Source organism: Ctenopharyngodon idella, chromosome 23, assembly GCF_019924925.1.
Source record: "Ctenopharyngodon idella isolate HZGC_01 chromosome 23, HZGC01, whole genome shotgun sequence".
Classification (NCBI taxonomy): Eukaryota; Metazoa; Chordata; class Actinopteri; order Cypriniformes; family Xenocyprididae; genus Ctenopharyngodon; species Ctenopharyngodon idella.
Genome location: NC_067242.1, coordinates 17,879,386 through 17,895,663, shown reverse-complemented (window position 1 = coordinate 17,895,663; position 16,278 = coordinate 17,879,386). Strand labels below are relative to the sequence as shown.

The 16,278-nt window shown below is 35.4% G+C and overlaps 1 protein-coding gene across 1 annotated transcript in view; it reads left to right on the top strand.

Moving 5' to 3' along the window:
- The first annotated feature begins 8,163 nt into the window (after positions 1 to 8,163).
- The window catches only part of tpk1 (thiamin pyrophosphokinase 1), a 73,573-nt gene continuing 65,458 nt past the window's right edge, over positions 8,164 to 16,278 (top strand). Inside the window, exons 1-2 of the mRNA XM_051881788.1 lie at positions 8,164 to 8,258; positions 12,441 to 12,511. Of these exons, the coding sequence (XP_051737748.1) occupies positions 12,472 to 12,511 (40 nt within the window). The 5' untranslated portion in view covers positions 8,164 to 8,258; positions 12,441 to 12,471. The remainder of the gene's footprint in view (positions 8,259 to 12,440; positions 12,512 to 16,278) is intronic.

The following is a 16,278-nucleotide window of genomic DNA, read 5'->3' as shown; positions in this document are numbered from 1 at the left end:
TGTTACATTATTCGAGTTTAGGGTCTCGAAGAGCCCAGATATAAAGCATGAATGACCACCTAAACATAAAAACAGTATAGTCAGTCTCTAGTCAGTATAGTCAGCTAACATGAGGGTTAAAAGGTGGAAATAGTGAATGCTATTACTACTACTACAACTGATAGTTATGATGATGAAGATGATGATTATGGTTCCCATTTTGTTGAATATATTTACACTATAGCAGCACAATGCACAGCATGTTAAAGAAGCACTTTATAATCTTCACAAAGATGTCTGAAGAGTTGCCATTACTATGAAATCGTCTCTGCTGCAACATGAAATGGTTTTTGATACAAAAATGGAGAGAATTTAAATTACTGTGAAGATGATCACAAATTTACCATAAAATGCAATTTTAAAACAATTTTCAGGTCTACTTATTGTAGCAGCGAACAATCTAAGAGTTCAGTGTTTCATCTCTACATACTTTCAGTCTCCTCAGATACTTCAATCTGCTTGTGTTCCGATTCAGTAATACCAGTTACTTGCAGGCAGGATCCATTAAAACATGTCTGATGCAGAATCACTGTGGCAGCTTAAGAGGCACTATAAGCGTTATTGACCTGCTGAGAGCACGCGGTTGTGAAAATTGTACTGCGTAGTTCGCAGACTTTCTCAAAGTTTGAATTTATATTAATGTTTATGAGTTTCTAATTTTAGGATTTAATAAATGTACACAAAAATTATACTTCTCTAAGATGATCAGCATTTTGGTCTGCATGAGCCAGCTGGTAGTCTTGATTATTTAAATATAGGAAGTCAAAATTTTACCATATTAAGCTTCTATTATCTTTTTCCAAATTATGCCACAGAGCAATTTATCATTGTGCGTCTCTGAGTAACACATGGGTGTTTTGGTAAATGAATCAGTTTAGTGAATGATCCAATAATTCATCATATAAAGACATTCTTTTTGTTCCTGGATGAATCAGTGTTTTTCACTAATCGTTTGACTAAATGATTCAATTATTCGCTCACAGTGTTTTTAATTAAACGGTTGACTAAATAATTCAATGACTCACTCATAAAGACAGTGGTTGCATCCAATGGGGTAGTTGTGGCCTAATGGTTAGAGAGTCAGACTTGTAACCTGAAGATTGTGGGTTCAATTCTCAATACCCCCACAGCAAATGGTAACACTTTATTTTAATGTGTCCTTGTTACACATGTTACATGTATTTACTATAGTAAAAACTATAAGGCTTATATTAGGCATAATTGCATGCAACTAACTCTAAACCAAACCCTAATCCTACCATAACCCTATAGTAAGTACATGTAGTTAATTAATATTACTCAGTACTTAAATGTATAATTACACTGTAATTAAAATAAAGCGTAACCATTTATTTGTAATTGACAATTATATATGAATACATTATGATCAAAATGTTAAAACAATACATATTGAATTTAAGGTTTGCCCTGCTGTAAAGAACAAGAATGAACATGAATGAGCATAGGTGACACAAGTGAAACAGTTGTTTTAAAACATGTCGTTCTCACATTTGCTATTCACACCTAAAAATCAAATAATTTCACCTCTCTCTTTCTCTGCACTTTACATTTACTTTTTTCCCCACAAAATTCATCATCTTAACACCATTTTTCCTAGTACATTTGATTTACCCTCATGAATAATCTCTCTCATTTTGCATTAGTGTAAAAGTTTATATTGTTTGTCTGACAAAACTTTTATCTCAAAACAGTTTTGAAAGCCCGAGGTTACCCTCGGCTAACAGAGCTTTAAGCGCCGTTATGAATACATTAATCAAAAGCATAAGAGCTTGAGTCACATAGTTTATTCTGTGGTCATATATGGCGGATATATATACACAACCATTCATTATTTCCTTTTGAATCATTTAGATAGTAATGGTAAACAAACACTTCATTGTAAACCCAGAAGTACTTTGCAAGGTATCATCAATACATTTACAGGACAGTAATCTGATCTGAAACATTGCATCTGATACACTTTATATTTACAGGTGCTGGTCACATAATTAGAATATCATCAAAAAGTTGATTTATTTCACTAATTCCATTCAAAAAGTGAAACTTGTGTATTATATTCATTCATTACACACAGACTGATATATTTCAAATGTTTATTTCTTTTAATTTTGATGATTATAACTGACAACTAAGGAAAATCCCAAATTCAGTATCTCAGAAAATTAGAATATTGTGAAAAGGTTCAATATTGAAGACACCTGGTGCCATACTCTAATCAGCTAATTAACTCAAAACACCTGCAAAGGCCTTTAAATGGTCTCTCAGTCTAGTTCTGTAGGCTACACAATCATGGGGAAGACTGCTGACTTGACAGTTGTCCAAAAGACACAAGGGGGGGCAAGACACAAAAGGTCATTGAAAAAGAGGCTGGCTGTTCACAGAGCTCTGTGTCCAAGCACATTAATAGAGAGGCGAAGGGAAGAAAAAGATGTGGTAGAAAAAAGTGTACAAGCAATAGGGATAACCGCACCCTGGAGAGGATTGTGAAACAAAACCCATTCAAAAATGCGGGGGAGATTCACAAAGAGTGGACTGCAGCTGGAGTCAGTGCTTCAAGAACCACTACGCACAGACGTATGCAAGACATGGGTTTCAGCTGTCGCATTCCTTGTGTCAAGCCACTCTTGAACAACAGACAGCATCAGAAGCGTCTCGCCTGGGCTAAAGACAAAAAGGACTGGACTGCTGCTGAGTGGTCCAAAGTTATGTTCTCTGATAAAAGTAAATTTTGCATTTCCTTTGGAAATCAGGGTCCCAGAGTCTGGAGGAAGAGAGGAGAGGCACACAATCCACGTTGCTTGAGGTCCAGTGTAAAGTTTCCACAGTCAGTGATGGTTTGGGTTGCCATGTCATCTGCTGGTGTTGGTCTACTGTGTTTTCTGAGGTCCAAGGTCAACGCAGCCGTATACCAGGAAGTTTTAGAGCACTTCATGCTTCCTGCTGCTGACCAACTTTATGGAGATGCAGATTTCATTTTCCAACAGGACTTGGCACCTGCACACAGTGCCAAAGCTACCAGTGCCTGGTTTAAGGACCATGGTATCCCTGTTCTTAATTGGCCAGCAAACTCACCTGACCTTAACCCCATAGAAAATCTATGGGGTATTGTGAAGAGGAAGATGCGATATGCCAGACCCAACAATGCAGAAGAGCTGAAGGCCACTATCAGAGCAACCTGGGCTCTTATAACACCTGAGCAGTGCCACAGACTGATCGACTCCATGCCACGCCGCATTGCTGCAGTAATTCAGGCAAAGGGAGCCCCAACTAAGTATTGAGTGCTGTACATGCTCATACTTTTCATGTTCATACTTTTCAGTTGGCCAAGATTTCTAAAAATCCTTTCGTTGTATTGGTCTTAAGTAATATTCTAATTTTCTGAGATACTGAATTTGGGATTTTCCTCAGTCGTCAGTTATAATCATCAAAATTAAAAGAAATAAACACTTGAAATATATCAGTCTGTGTGTAATGAATGAATATAATATACAAGTTTCACTTTTTGAATGGAATTAGTGAAATAAATCAACTTTTTGATGATATTCTAATTATATGACCATCACCTGTATACATATGAGAGACAGATAAAAAGATTTTTTTCTGAATCATCTCACTCTGAGAAATATAGATGAAATTTCAAATGACAACTGAGATTTTAATAAATCATTAAACAAGGAACACTGCTGAGATGTTGTTTGTATTTCTCTGAGATTCTGTAGCCAGGCTACAAATTAGCTGACATGACTTCAGGGCTAAAGCTTTTCACCATGTATGTGAGGTGAAACTGGTGGCCTTGTCCTTGCTGTGTGTTTGTTCACATGCATTGTGCTTCAGGTCACTTTAGTGACAAGCTCAATACATTCCTTTGAACGTAATATTTCTATCATGTACATTATGTGAGTTATTTTTGAGTACCGTAAAGGCTTTGAATTGTCAGCAGTGCATATATATATATATCTGTCATGATGGCACAGGCTGATGGATCCTTAACGCAAACTGATGATATTCTCAGTGTTTACTATTTGGCACAAGCTGACTGGTTCATGTCATGTCTGCAGCCAATGAGCTTGCTGCTCACAACATTTAAATGGCTGTTTAGCATTCACTATAGCAGTTTGCAGTGCGCTTCAGAGTTCCTCTGAACCCTCCACCTTCCCCAGCTCCACCTGTATAGATCTGCTATGGGTAATTTTTATATATGCTATATGTGCAGCAGCAGTATCAGCGTATGTAGTGGCAGTAGCAAGCAGCAGCAGCAATAACAGCAGCAGCAATAATCTACAACTATGTCAATAATCAACAGCAGCGGCAATTCAGCAGCAGCAGCGTAGCAGATCTATTCTGCCAAGACCAAATACATTACCATTGTCATATCCATTACCAAGCTAAAAATCTCCAGAGGGTTGTCATGATAGAAATATATGGGGGTTGAATTGTTCAGCATAATTTCACCATATTCTCTTCTACATTGATTTTCAGGTAACTTTATTATTATTATATTATAAATATATATTTTTTTTTTTTACCTGAAAATCAATGTGGAAGAGAATATGGGGAAATTATGTTAATTAAATATATATACACAGCGTCCGTGATGTCCAACAAGAATGTCAAATTTGGACTTGTCTGACCATAGAACACTTTTCCACTTCGAAACAGTCCATTTTAGATGAGCCTTGGCCCACAGGACACGACGGCACTTCTGGACATGTTCACATATGGCTTCCTTTTTGCATGGTAGAGCTTTAGTTGGCATCTGCAGATGGCACGGCGGATTGTGTTTACCGACAGTGGTTTTTGGAAGTATTCCTGGGCCCATTTAGTAATGTCATTGACACAATAATGCCGATGAGTGATGCAGTGTCGTCTGAGGGCCCGAAGACCACGGGCATCAAAATAAAGGTCTTCGGCCTTGTCCCTTACGCACAGAGATTTCTCCAGTTTCTCTGAAACTTTTGATGATGTTATGCACTGTAGATGATGAGATTTGCAAAGCCTTTGCAATTTGACGTTGAGGAACATTGTTTTTAAAGTATTCTACAATCTTTTTACGCATTCTTTCACAGCTCTGCCCATCTTTACTTCTGGGAGACTCTGCCTCTCTAAGACATCCCTTTTATAGCTAATCATGTTACAGACCTGATACCAATTAACTTAATTAGTTGCTAGATGTTCTCCCAGCTGAATCTTTTCAAAATTTCTAGCTTTTTCAGCTATTTGTTAACTTTTTTTTAGACCTGTAGCAGGCATCAAATTTGAAATGAGCTCATTTAGTGGCTAAAAGTGTAAAATTTCTCCGTTTAAACATCCGTTTAAATATCTATGTTCTAGTGTGAATAAAATATTGGCTCATGTGATTTGAAAGTATTTTAGTTTTCTTTTATTCAAATTTCAAAAACGGCCCAACATTTCCGGAATTTGGGTTGTACATGAATCATTTCCATTTCACAGTAAATAAATTCAGTCTGAATCCAGAAATCCAAAGATTTTATTTAATGTAATACTCTACTAAACTGAAATTTGGTTATTTCTTGATTTAATGACAGGGAAAAAAATTAGGACATCTATTTGTTTTTTCACCACAAGACTACAATAAATCCAATCAAAAACTATTTTTAATTTAATTGCATGTTTTAAGCTAATTGAACATGTTTATTTATTAAATGAACCTCATGTAAAAATAGTGAAAGCTGCAAGAAATGTTTATTTCTTATAGCTCTGTTATTAGTCTTTTATCTGGTGGTAAAACTCTTGTTGGAAAAAGTCATGCTTTCATCTTCATTGTAATTAGCTTTATCTGGAAGGCATTGCCCAGAGAAACCAATTGAGGCCAGGTGTTGAAGATAAAGGACTTGATGTTATCGCCCATCAAAAAACAATTCAAACACGTGGTACAGTAACATGGAAGATTTGCACACAGAGTTAGATAATTAAACAGTCGAAAAAACGCATCTCCCAATGACCAACATTGTCATATATTTTGCACAGTCTACTGCCAGAAAAGTTAGAAGGGCATGTCAATGATAGCACTTTTACAATCGTTCCAAAAGCGAGAAATAAACTTCAATGTTCTGTTTTCTCAATCAAGTATCAGACACACGCACGCAAAAAAACTCTTCTATTGGGGTTATGCAACTCCAATAATCTGGTTATGTTTATCTGTTTCTTGCCAGGCAGGTCGTATCAATGTGTACGAAATGGCAGGCGACTCCGAGGATACAAGCTTGTGCTTTTCTTACCGGCTTGTCTCAGGAAATCGGCCTTATCAGTCTTGCCCAAGCTGTTATACAGCAGAATAATTTTACAGCTGGCTGAGAAAGCCTTGGCGACCCTGGATCGTGTGCTGTGCAGGCAAAATTTAACCTTGGTGTCCCTTATCAAATTAGAACTGCCTTTTGTTTACTACCGGCTGACAGAAAGCCATATTTGTGATGGGTCTTTTTCTCTGGGTGAGGCCAAGTGGCAGCAGAGTCGCTGATGGATAATTTATGATTTATGTATATGTGGCAAAACACACTGCTATTTGTACAGCGCTGACATGAAACCAGACTCTAGAGACCATGAGCATTTTTTTGATAAATAAACTAAGGTATGAGCGGTGTGGAGGTCATGTCATAAATTTCTCTATATAGAAAAAATATAGCAATGATGCTGGTGAGTTTTTTTTTTTAATTTTTTTTTTTAATCACTGACAGATCAAAATTAATGCAAAATAAATCTCTACAGGTTAATCAGTTGCCTTAGACATTGGATTATTAATCAAAAATATTTGACTTTTGAAGTAGGCTATTGGAGTATTTCAGAGAGCTGTGCAAAATATTTTGAAGTGTGGCACGCTATCCACCTTATTCCTACGCTCCATGACGCTTTGCGCGAATTATGGGTGTAATTTCCGTTAAGCAATCAATAAAAGGCTTGCTCTATAAACACAATAATACGTTTAAAAAAACTGTGTACAATGAGATGACATTATTCTACTCACCCTTCAACCATCAAACATTAAGAGGACATTTAAAAGTGTAAAAGCATCAACGAGGTACTTTCAACAGACTATGAATATATCTGTATTATGTAACATATAGCCTACGTTGCCTTAATCAAAAAATTTCATTAAATTCAGCATTGCGTGATACTAGCTATTTTAAAGTGATTTCCGTCATTTTGACAGATAATAAATTGTAATTACCTGTAAAAACAAACTTGGAAAGAGACGTGAGGATTTGAGGAGAAAAACGAGAGATTCTTCGTGCATTCCAGTGAATTATTAATGGGATATTAAACCGGGAGAACAGACCGCAAATGTGCAGTATATGTTGTCCTTTTTCATACTATTATAGCGGAGTGCAAAGGGAAAAAAATAATTATGAGGAAAAGAATGCAGCGACTGAAAAGAGCTCTTGCTGTAGATATTGTTGTAATATGTTAGGTTACGTTAAAATACCAAGCGTTACGTTATTCTCATGATGTCTGAAAATAAAACGTGAAGGAAATTTGACAGCTCATTCAGTCAAATTGACGGATAATCTTTGTTTGTAGTGCGACCTTGTGATTTGAAATGATTCGTTTCAGTCTTTTTGAATGGAAGTTCCCCAAACCGGAAATTCTACCCATAATTCAAAACGCAAAGTGGATAGACTAAATGTAACCATTTATTCACTCACATAATATCTACAAATAAAATGAAAATTCTAAAATGAATAGCATAAAGTTAAAATTAAATTCCTTTTGAGATTCTCGGTTTATTTTAGAACACATATAGGAAAGACAAGAAACAGAAATCTATCAAAATAAAAAAACAGTATTTTTTTTTTATTTGTAATTTAATATATATATATATATATATATATATATATATATATATATATATATATATATATATATCCCTTTGTTTAATTGTGTATTTATTTATTTTTGCACATTTTTGTTTATTTATTTAAATCTTTTCTTGTTCTTTATTTATTTACTTATTTAATAACTTATGTACCTCTTATTTAATTGTGTATTTATTTATTTTTTACATATCTATCTATCTATCTATCTATCAATGGAATCCCTGTAGGTGTAGGCTATAATCCACCTCTAGATGTCGCTTTGACAAACGTCACACAATATTCTGGAGCTCAAGCGCTTGTCTTCGGCACTCGTTGATTGTGCACAAATGTGATCTGGACACATGCTGCTGGAGATCCAGTCACAGAGTGAGTACACTAGAGATACATGCTCTATCTGTTAACCTAGCGAACTGACTACCTAGACAGCGATTTTATTCGCATTTGATGCCTCCAAAAATCTTTTCTAGTCAAACACTGAACGCGCAAACGTCTGCTGTTTAGGAAGTCAGCTGTCTAGGTTTTATTAAAAAGCCAAATGTTCAGTAAGTGTTCAGTAAGTGCTAGTCGCTGTGGGTTCTCTGTACATTTTGATGGCATATTTATCTTCTCCATCACATTTATGGACGGATTATTTCTCATAGTTCATACACTGTATGCATTAATTGTCGTGATGTAATCATTTCTTTACAATATCTCTTGAGGTTTACTTTGAGAGACTAGAGTGTGAAACTCGGCCTGCAAAAGTTTAAGTAGTGAGCTTTGCTAAAGATTTGAGTGAAATCGTGCCAGAGCTGAAAGCTGTAGATAATGATATTTGACTTTCATTAAAAATACATTCTGTGTCTGAAGAAGCACTTGTGTGATTTAGTTGTGCACATAATGGGGGAGTTATTAAAGTTTGTAAACTAAATTATTTGGGCACTCAACCTTAGAATGAACTCTGGCTCTTCTTTAAAGTACAAAAACAACTGATGTCAAGCAGAGAATTTCCCCAGACTAAGTCAGAGAGCCTTGAAATTTCAGTCAATAGAACTAATTACAAAAACACCCAGAGGGAAAAAACTACACAACAAGGGCCAAATTAATTAAAGACACAATGGAGGAAAGAAAGAACTTACTTTAGCCATTGACAAGGCTGTTTTTTTTTTAACTACTGGCAGTCTTTTCTTTTGAAGTAAAAAAAAAAAAAAAAAAGCTCCCTCAACCCTTGTCTTTTACTGTGTTGTGATGAAGATAATTGTGAGGTGTTTACCCCCAGAATCACCTTTTCAAGCTGATGAATGTTTCAACAATTTAATGATAGTAATTATAGTAATTGCAAATTCTCAAAAGCAACTTACACAACAAACGCACATGTGTGAATTTATTCTCTGGAACACAAATGGAGAAATTTTAAAGGATTGGGCTGGTCACTCTTTTCCATGCCTGTGTGCCTGGTTGTAAAGTATTTTTTAGTCCGATAGAGAAAATAGTCTGATTCATGCCTAATTTTTGCCTGTTGGTCATATTATGTCAGGCTTACACCTCCCCTTTCAATCCGATCAAAATTTCATTTGAATTTTGATTGATTGAGGTGTTTATATCAAGGCTTTTCAGTCCAATTGAGGCAGTCATTCAATTATAAATATTTCCATACATGTAAACATCTATTGAGAACAACATTTAAAGGAATAGTTAACCCCAAAATGAAAATCATCCCATAATTTACTCACCCTCAAGCCATCCTAGGTGTATACGGCTTTCTTCTTTCATCCGAACACAATCAGCGTTATATTCCCAGCTTTGTAATGGCACTGAATAGTGTCTGAGTTTTTGAACCTCCAAAAAGCAGATCCATCCATCATAAAAGTAATCCATACAACTCCAGTGGGTTAATAAATGCCTTCTGAAGCAAAGCGATGGGTTTTTGTAAGAAAAATATCCATATTTAAAACTTTATAAACTATAATCACTGGCTTCCGGCAACGGCTGTATGCGTGTTCATAAGAGAGTCAAGTTCCGGCGGAAGGGTGACCTCTGACCCGATGTGTGACGTAGGATGTAGTTCCTCTTCTGTTATATCGAAATCCTCCAACATTTTTCTTTAAAATTTCTCATTTGAGACTTATAATTCGTGACCTCTGTTTTGTTTTGCTCTATCCTCTGCACTTCCATTTTCGTCAATTCTCACCTAAGCTTATGCTACACCCACGTCATACGTTTCACGTCATACCCTTCCGCTGGAACTCAACTCTCTCGTAAACGCACGTACGGCCATTGCTGGAAGCCAGTGTTTATAGTTTATAAAGGTTTAAATATAGATATTTTTCTTACAAAAACCCACCGCTTTACTTCAGAAGGCATTTATTAACCCACTGGAGTCGTATGGATTACTTTCATGATGGATGGATGCGCTTTTTGGAACTTCAATAACTCGTGCATTATTCAATGCTATTACAATGCTGGGAAGGGCCAGGATTTTATTTAATATAACTCAAACTGTGTTTGGCTAAAAGAAGAAAGTCATATACACCAAGGATGGCTTGAGGGTGAGTAAATTATGGACTAATTTTCATTTTTGGGTGAACTATTCCTTTAAAATCTTCACACAAAACTGTCTTCACATGACTTCAAAACAATTAAATGAATGAATGAAATGAACCAATTTTAGGGTACATTTATGGGGATTTTGCATCCTTTTTTGAAGCTGGTAAAAAATGACCACTTGTTCCACTAAAGAAAGATAGTCATACGGGTTTGATTTGACATGAAGGTAAATTTATAATGACAGAATAATACAATAAATGATGAGTTTTCATTTTTGGGTGCACTGCTCCTTTAAGGCCCACCTGCTTGAGTTTGAGTTTCTTGAGTTTCTGGTGCAGTGTCTTTTTGACAGCACTCAACTTTCATCAATAGTTTTGTGGGTGTCAGGTTGGATTAGCCCCTTTTAGTTGCTATGTTGATCCATTTTGGCAGAGTGTTAGGGATGCACCTCTCTACCCATATTGATCTGTTACTCTCAGCAGGATTGATCCAAGTAATGACATTTTGCACTGTGTGTTGAGTAAATAATTATATATTTATCTTGTATATAAAGCTCAGAGTGGTGTCCTCTCAACCAGTGCTTTCATAATCATCCAGGATAAGATATCTGCCTCAGAACAGCATACAACAATCAATGAAATTCTCTTTCTGGTAGTGAAGCTTGAAACTTTTCAGTTTATCATTTAAATGAGGTGTTGTTCAAAACTTTGGCTGTCACTGTGAAAAATGAATGCTCTTTAACATATACTTTTAGAAACAGTACTTATTATGGAATGAATATATTTAAGTCAAGTCAAACAGTCATGTTAATTTCAATTCAATTAAAAACATATGTAATTACATAACCTATATTCTCTTTGAAATATGGTTAAAATACAACCCTGTGCTAAATATACCATTCATGGTAAACTAAATATACTTTAATGTAATTTCTAATGAAACTTATAAGTCATGTATTATTTAAATATATTTAGTTGCACATTTGTAATAATGAAGTTGTAATTACATTTAAGATATAACTTGAAATGTAATGTTAACAACATACTACAGTTATAATTGTAATACCTTACATGTGCTTTAGTATGTTAATCAACAGCAAAATAAGTGAGCTTCTTTAAAGCATGATGGAAGATAATTAAAACAATGTACTTTTAAGGTAAAACTTTTAATTGGACATTATTACAACATGCATTTCAATGTGCGAGTGTATTTAAATGTGTTATGAAACAGTTATAGAAGAGTACACTCTTTTTAACTTGGCCTTTTATTTCAGTAATATTATATTATCTGCAAGCAGGTTTTTTAAAAATATACTTTTAAGATTTGAAATACTTACATTGCACATTCATTGCAAATTTTACAAGGGTTCTATTCTGAAGTTATTAAAATAGGCTAGCTGCTATTATTATTATCATTGAATTATTCACTCAAGGGATTTATTCAAAAACACTCATTCATTGACGAATTAAACACTCCTAGTGTTGCTATAAGAGGCATGCAATGGCTGTTTTATATTTATTTGCAATTATAATAAGCAAAAATACAAAAGTAACTTCCAATATTGTGTCTAAAAGGTTGTTAGCTTTTGTTTATTGAGCAATATCACATATGCGAATGTGTGCTGTTGTCTTCTCTTCTCTATGTGGGTGGTTCCTGAGCAGAATAATCTGTGGTGTGGAACAGTAATCTGGCTATGTGAGACTACCCTGAGTTAACCTAGTAACATATTACAGGAGTAGAGCATAGGTAAATTAGATAGGACAATTTAGTATTCACAGGGCAGAGAGTTCATATAGACAAGACTGTGAAAGAAGGTGAGCACTGAACATTTCTTCCATGTTTTTATCTTGTATATTAGACACTTTAAATGATCTATTGTGTTTTAGATTTCAGTGTATTACTTTATCTGTCATATTAGAAAGTTTTGATTAGAACATCTAATTTGTCAGATATTCATTCTGCAAAAACGAAGGCCTTTTTGTTGTTGTCTCTTAATATGTTTTTATTTGTTTTCTTCTTCAGTTGATGAATCCAGCTTATTATAAACACGACCATGGATGAATTCGCTCCATTAGATTGCCTTTTGCCTTCAGGTATTTATTCATTTGAAACCAATTTAAATGTCTGAATGTATTTATTCTTGCCATGCATGCATTTACACTTTGTCTAGAAGAACATAAACATAGTTAATAAATACATCACAGAAGTTCAGCGCAGGACTACATTTTACAAAGGCTTTAAATTTGCCTCTTTGCATGTTCACAGTTATTATAATGTGCTATGTCTTACACGTTATAACTGAATTTTAATGAAAATCTTTTTATTCACTGTGGCTGAGAATAAGATTTTCAAAGGAATGAAATGGTTTCCTATGTCCATCATTTCTGCTTTTCATATGCTTCTCCACAGTGTTTATTCAGGTGTAATCGTTTTTTAATCATTTATTTGGTTTGCACAGATGAGACTACTCCAACATGAGCATATTGATGATGCCAAATGTCTGTTTTGCATATTTTATCACACAATGTGGATTTCTGGGTGTGTTTTTATTAGATCTGTACATTTATTATTGGTTCTGTGAATAGATTAACCTAAAACTGTGCTGTTTACTTGAGCAAAAATCAGGAATTATTAAAACAAGCCAAATTAAAGGGTTAGTTCAATCAAAAATTAAAATTCGGTCATTGATTACTCACCCTCATGTCGTTCCACACCCGTAAGACCTTCGTTCATCTTTGGAACACAAATTAAGATATTTTTCATAAAATCTGATGGCTCAGTGAGGTCTCCATTGCCAGCAAGACAATTAATACTTTCAATGCCCAGAAAGGTACTAAAAACATATTTAAAACAGTTCATGTGACTACAGTGGTTCAACCTTAATGTTATAAAGTGACGAGAATAATTTTTGTGTGCCAAAAAAACTAAATAACGACTTTATTCAACTATATGTAGTGATGGGTAATTTCAAAACACTGCTTCATTAAGCTTCGAAGCTTTACGAATCTTTTGTTTCAAATCAGTGTTTCGGAGCACGTATCAAACTTGTGATTTCAGTAAACGAGGCTTCGTTACGTGATTCAATGACGAAATTTCAATGGTTCACCACTGGGGACTTTGGCAGTTTGATACACGCTCCGAACCACTGATTCGAAACAAAAGATTCGTAAAGCTTCATGAAGCAGTGTTTTAAAATCGCCCATCACTAGATATTGTTGAATAAAGTTGTTATTTTGTTTTTTTGGCACACAAAAAGTATTCTCGTCGCTTCATAACATTAAGGTTGAACCACTGTAGTCACATGAACTGTTTTAAATACGTCTTTAGTAGCTTTCTGGGCATTTAAAAGTGTAAATGATCTTGCTGTCAATGCAGGCCTCACTGAGCCATCGGATTTTATGAAAAATATCTTAATTTGTGTTCCAAAAATGAACGAAGGTCTTAAGGGTGCTGAATGACATGAGGGTGAGTAATTAATGACAGAATTTTTATTTTTGGGTGAACTAACCCTTTAACACATTTCTTTATTTCCAAGTCCAAGTATTTCCAGACAATGCTGGATGTGACTTAGTTTTTTGCTTTTTAACAAGATTGTAGAAGCAATTTGGCAATCAGCTAATGATCCCAACAGTCAAGTTAACTTTTTGCAGAAATGGATAACAGCCCCCCATGCATTAACTGGACAAAACAGCCCCATTTAATCTGAGAGCAATCTACAGCAAAATAATAGATGTGTTCTGGTGGAATTTTTTTTATTATATCCCTGTCTGGGTAGGTGCACCATAAATACATGACCAGAAAGCAAGTAATCAGACTCTAATGAATGGCCAAGAATTGCAGCCATGCTTTTTCAATGTGTCTGAGACCTCCTGTGGTCATTATAGTAATGAATGCATTCTCAACGACTAACATCAACTTTTGTCCTGCTGTTATCTTCCCTACACATTTTTGCCGGTAAGGTGGTGAAGAAGGTTCACGGTCGAATTTACTAAATGTTTGTACAACTTTGCGCCGTATTTCACCACAAAACCTACATCTTATACTGCTAACCGCAAACAATGCTGTTTAACAAGACATAAAAGGCCTTGAAAAAGTGCTGCAATGTGAGAATTCTTAAAACACGTTTGATTAGATAAGACCCTTAATCCTCGTCTGGGATTGTGTAGAGCTCTTTGAAACTGCATTTAAACTGTAATTTGGACCTTCAACCTGTTTGCAGCCGTTGAAGTCCACTATATGGAGAAAAATCCTGGAATGTTTTCCTCAAAAACCTTTCTTTTCTTTTCGACTGAAGAAAGAAAGACATAAACATCTTGGATGACATGGGGGTGAATCAATTATCAGGACATTTTAATTCTGAAGTGAACTAATCCTTTAAGGTAAAGAATTAGGTGTGAAACCATCAGGAACCCTTTAGTCTCCAGTGCCACTATTTTCCTGAACTGCGACCTACTTGGAGTCTCCAGAAGTACATGGTGTCAGACTCTCTTTGCTAAGGTAAAATTCTGAATAACCCTGAAATCCCCACTTAATAAGAATCACAAGCTGAAGTGTTGTGAAATACATGAAGACTGATTTTTTTTTTAAAAGGATTTAAAGACAGGTAGGTTGAAAGTGACTCTTGAGGGACCAGCACCACTTCCTCTTGTACCACTGTTTTAAACATTTATCTTTCAGAATCTGACAGTAAGTTTTGGGAGTTCATTTTAAGTCCATCTCCTACCCTGAAAGGTCCGTCTTGCTCATTGTTAGTAACAGCTCACACCAAGACTCCCTCGCCACCGCCGCTGTTGTCTGACTTGAACTGGTGCTGGTACCTCAAGAGTCACTCTCAACCTATCTGTCCATAAAACTTTTTTAAAATCAGTCTTCATCTATTTCATGACACTTCAGCTTGTGGTTCTTATTAAGTGGGTGTCATGTTTCAGGATTCCTTGCCTTAGAAAAGTCTCTGAGAACCTGACACCTTGTACTTCTGGAGACTCCAGGTAGTTTGGAGTTTTGGAAAATGGTGGCACTGGAGACTAAGAATTAAGGCAAATAATTAAGTGTGAAACCACCAGAAACTCTTTAAAGGATTAGTTCACTTTCAAATGAAAATTACCCCATGATTTACTCACCCTCAAGCTATCCTAGGTGTATATGACTTTCTTCTTTCAGATGAACACAATCGAAGTTATATTAATAATGACCCTGATGCTCCAAAGCTTTATAATGGCAGTGCACAGAAACCACCTGTTTGAAGCTTGAAAAAGTACATCCATCCATCATAAACGTACTCCACGTGACTCCGGGGGGTTAATAAAGGCCTTCTGAAGTGAAGCGATGCATTTGTGTAAGAAAAATATCCATATTTAACACATTATAAAGTAAAATAACTAGCTTCCGGCAGACGTTAAAGTGAACTAATCCTAGTCTTTTGCAGTTAACATGCCTCTTTTCTTCTCTACCTGTTTTTCTGTAAATTGTTTTCCAAATATGATCAGAATATCGACTTGCCTAATAAGCATAAGCATATACTGTACAGTATATCTGTCTTATTTTTTTGTGATCATGAAATACAATTTTTTTTTATCTTAATCTCAACTTAAAAGTTGTTTACTCTTGCTCCTACAGAGCTTTCCTCTCCTGTAAAGAACTGTTTTTAGTGTACTTGCTGTACTTAATTTTCACACCGTTTTCCCAGAAGGTTCACATACTCAAGAGATTTTAAGACAAAAGACTCAAGAGAACAGAAATACCCTGGAATAAATAGACTCATGTGACCTTACACTTCTCTGAAATGTTCTATATAGCCCTTCAGTGAAATGAAGAATGAAGACATGGCCCAGATTTTTGACCTAGTCCAAAAATACGCCAT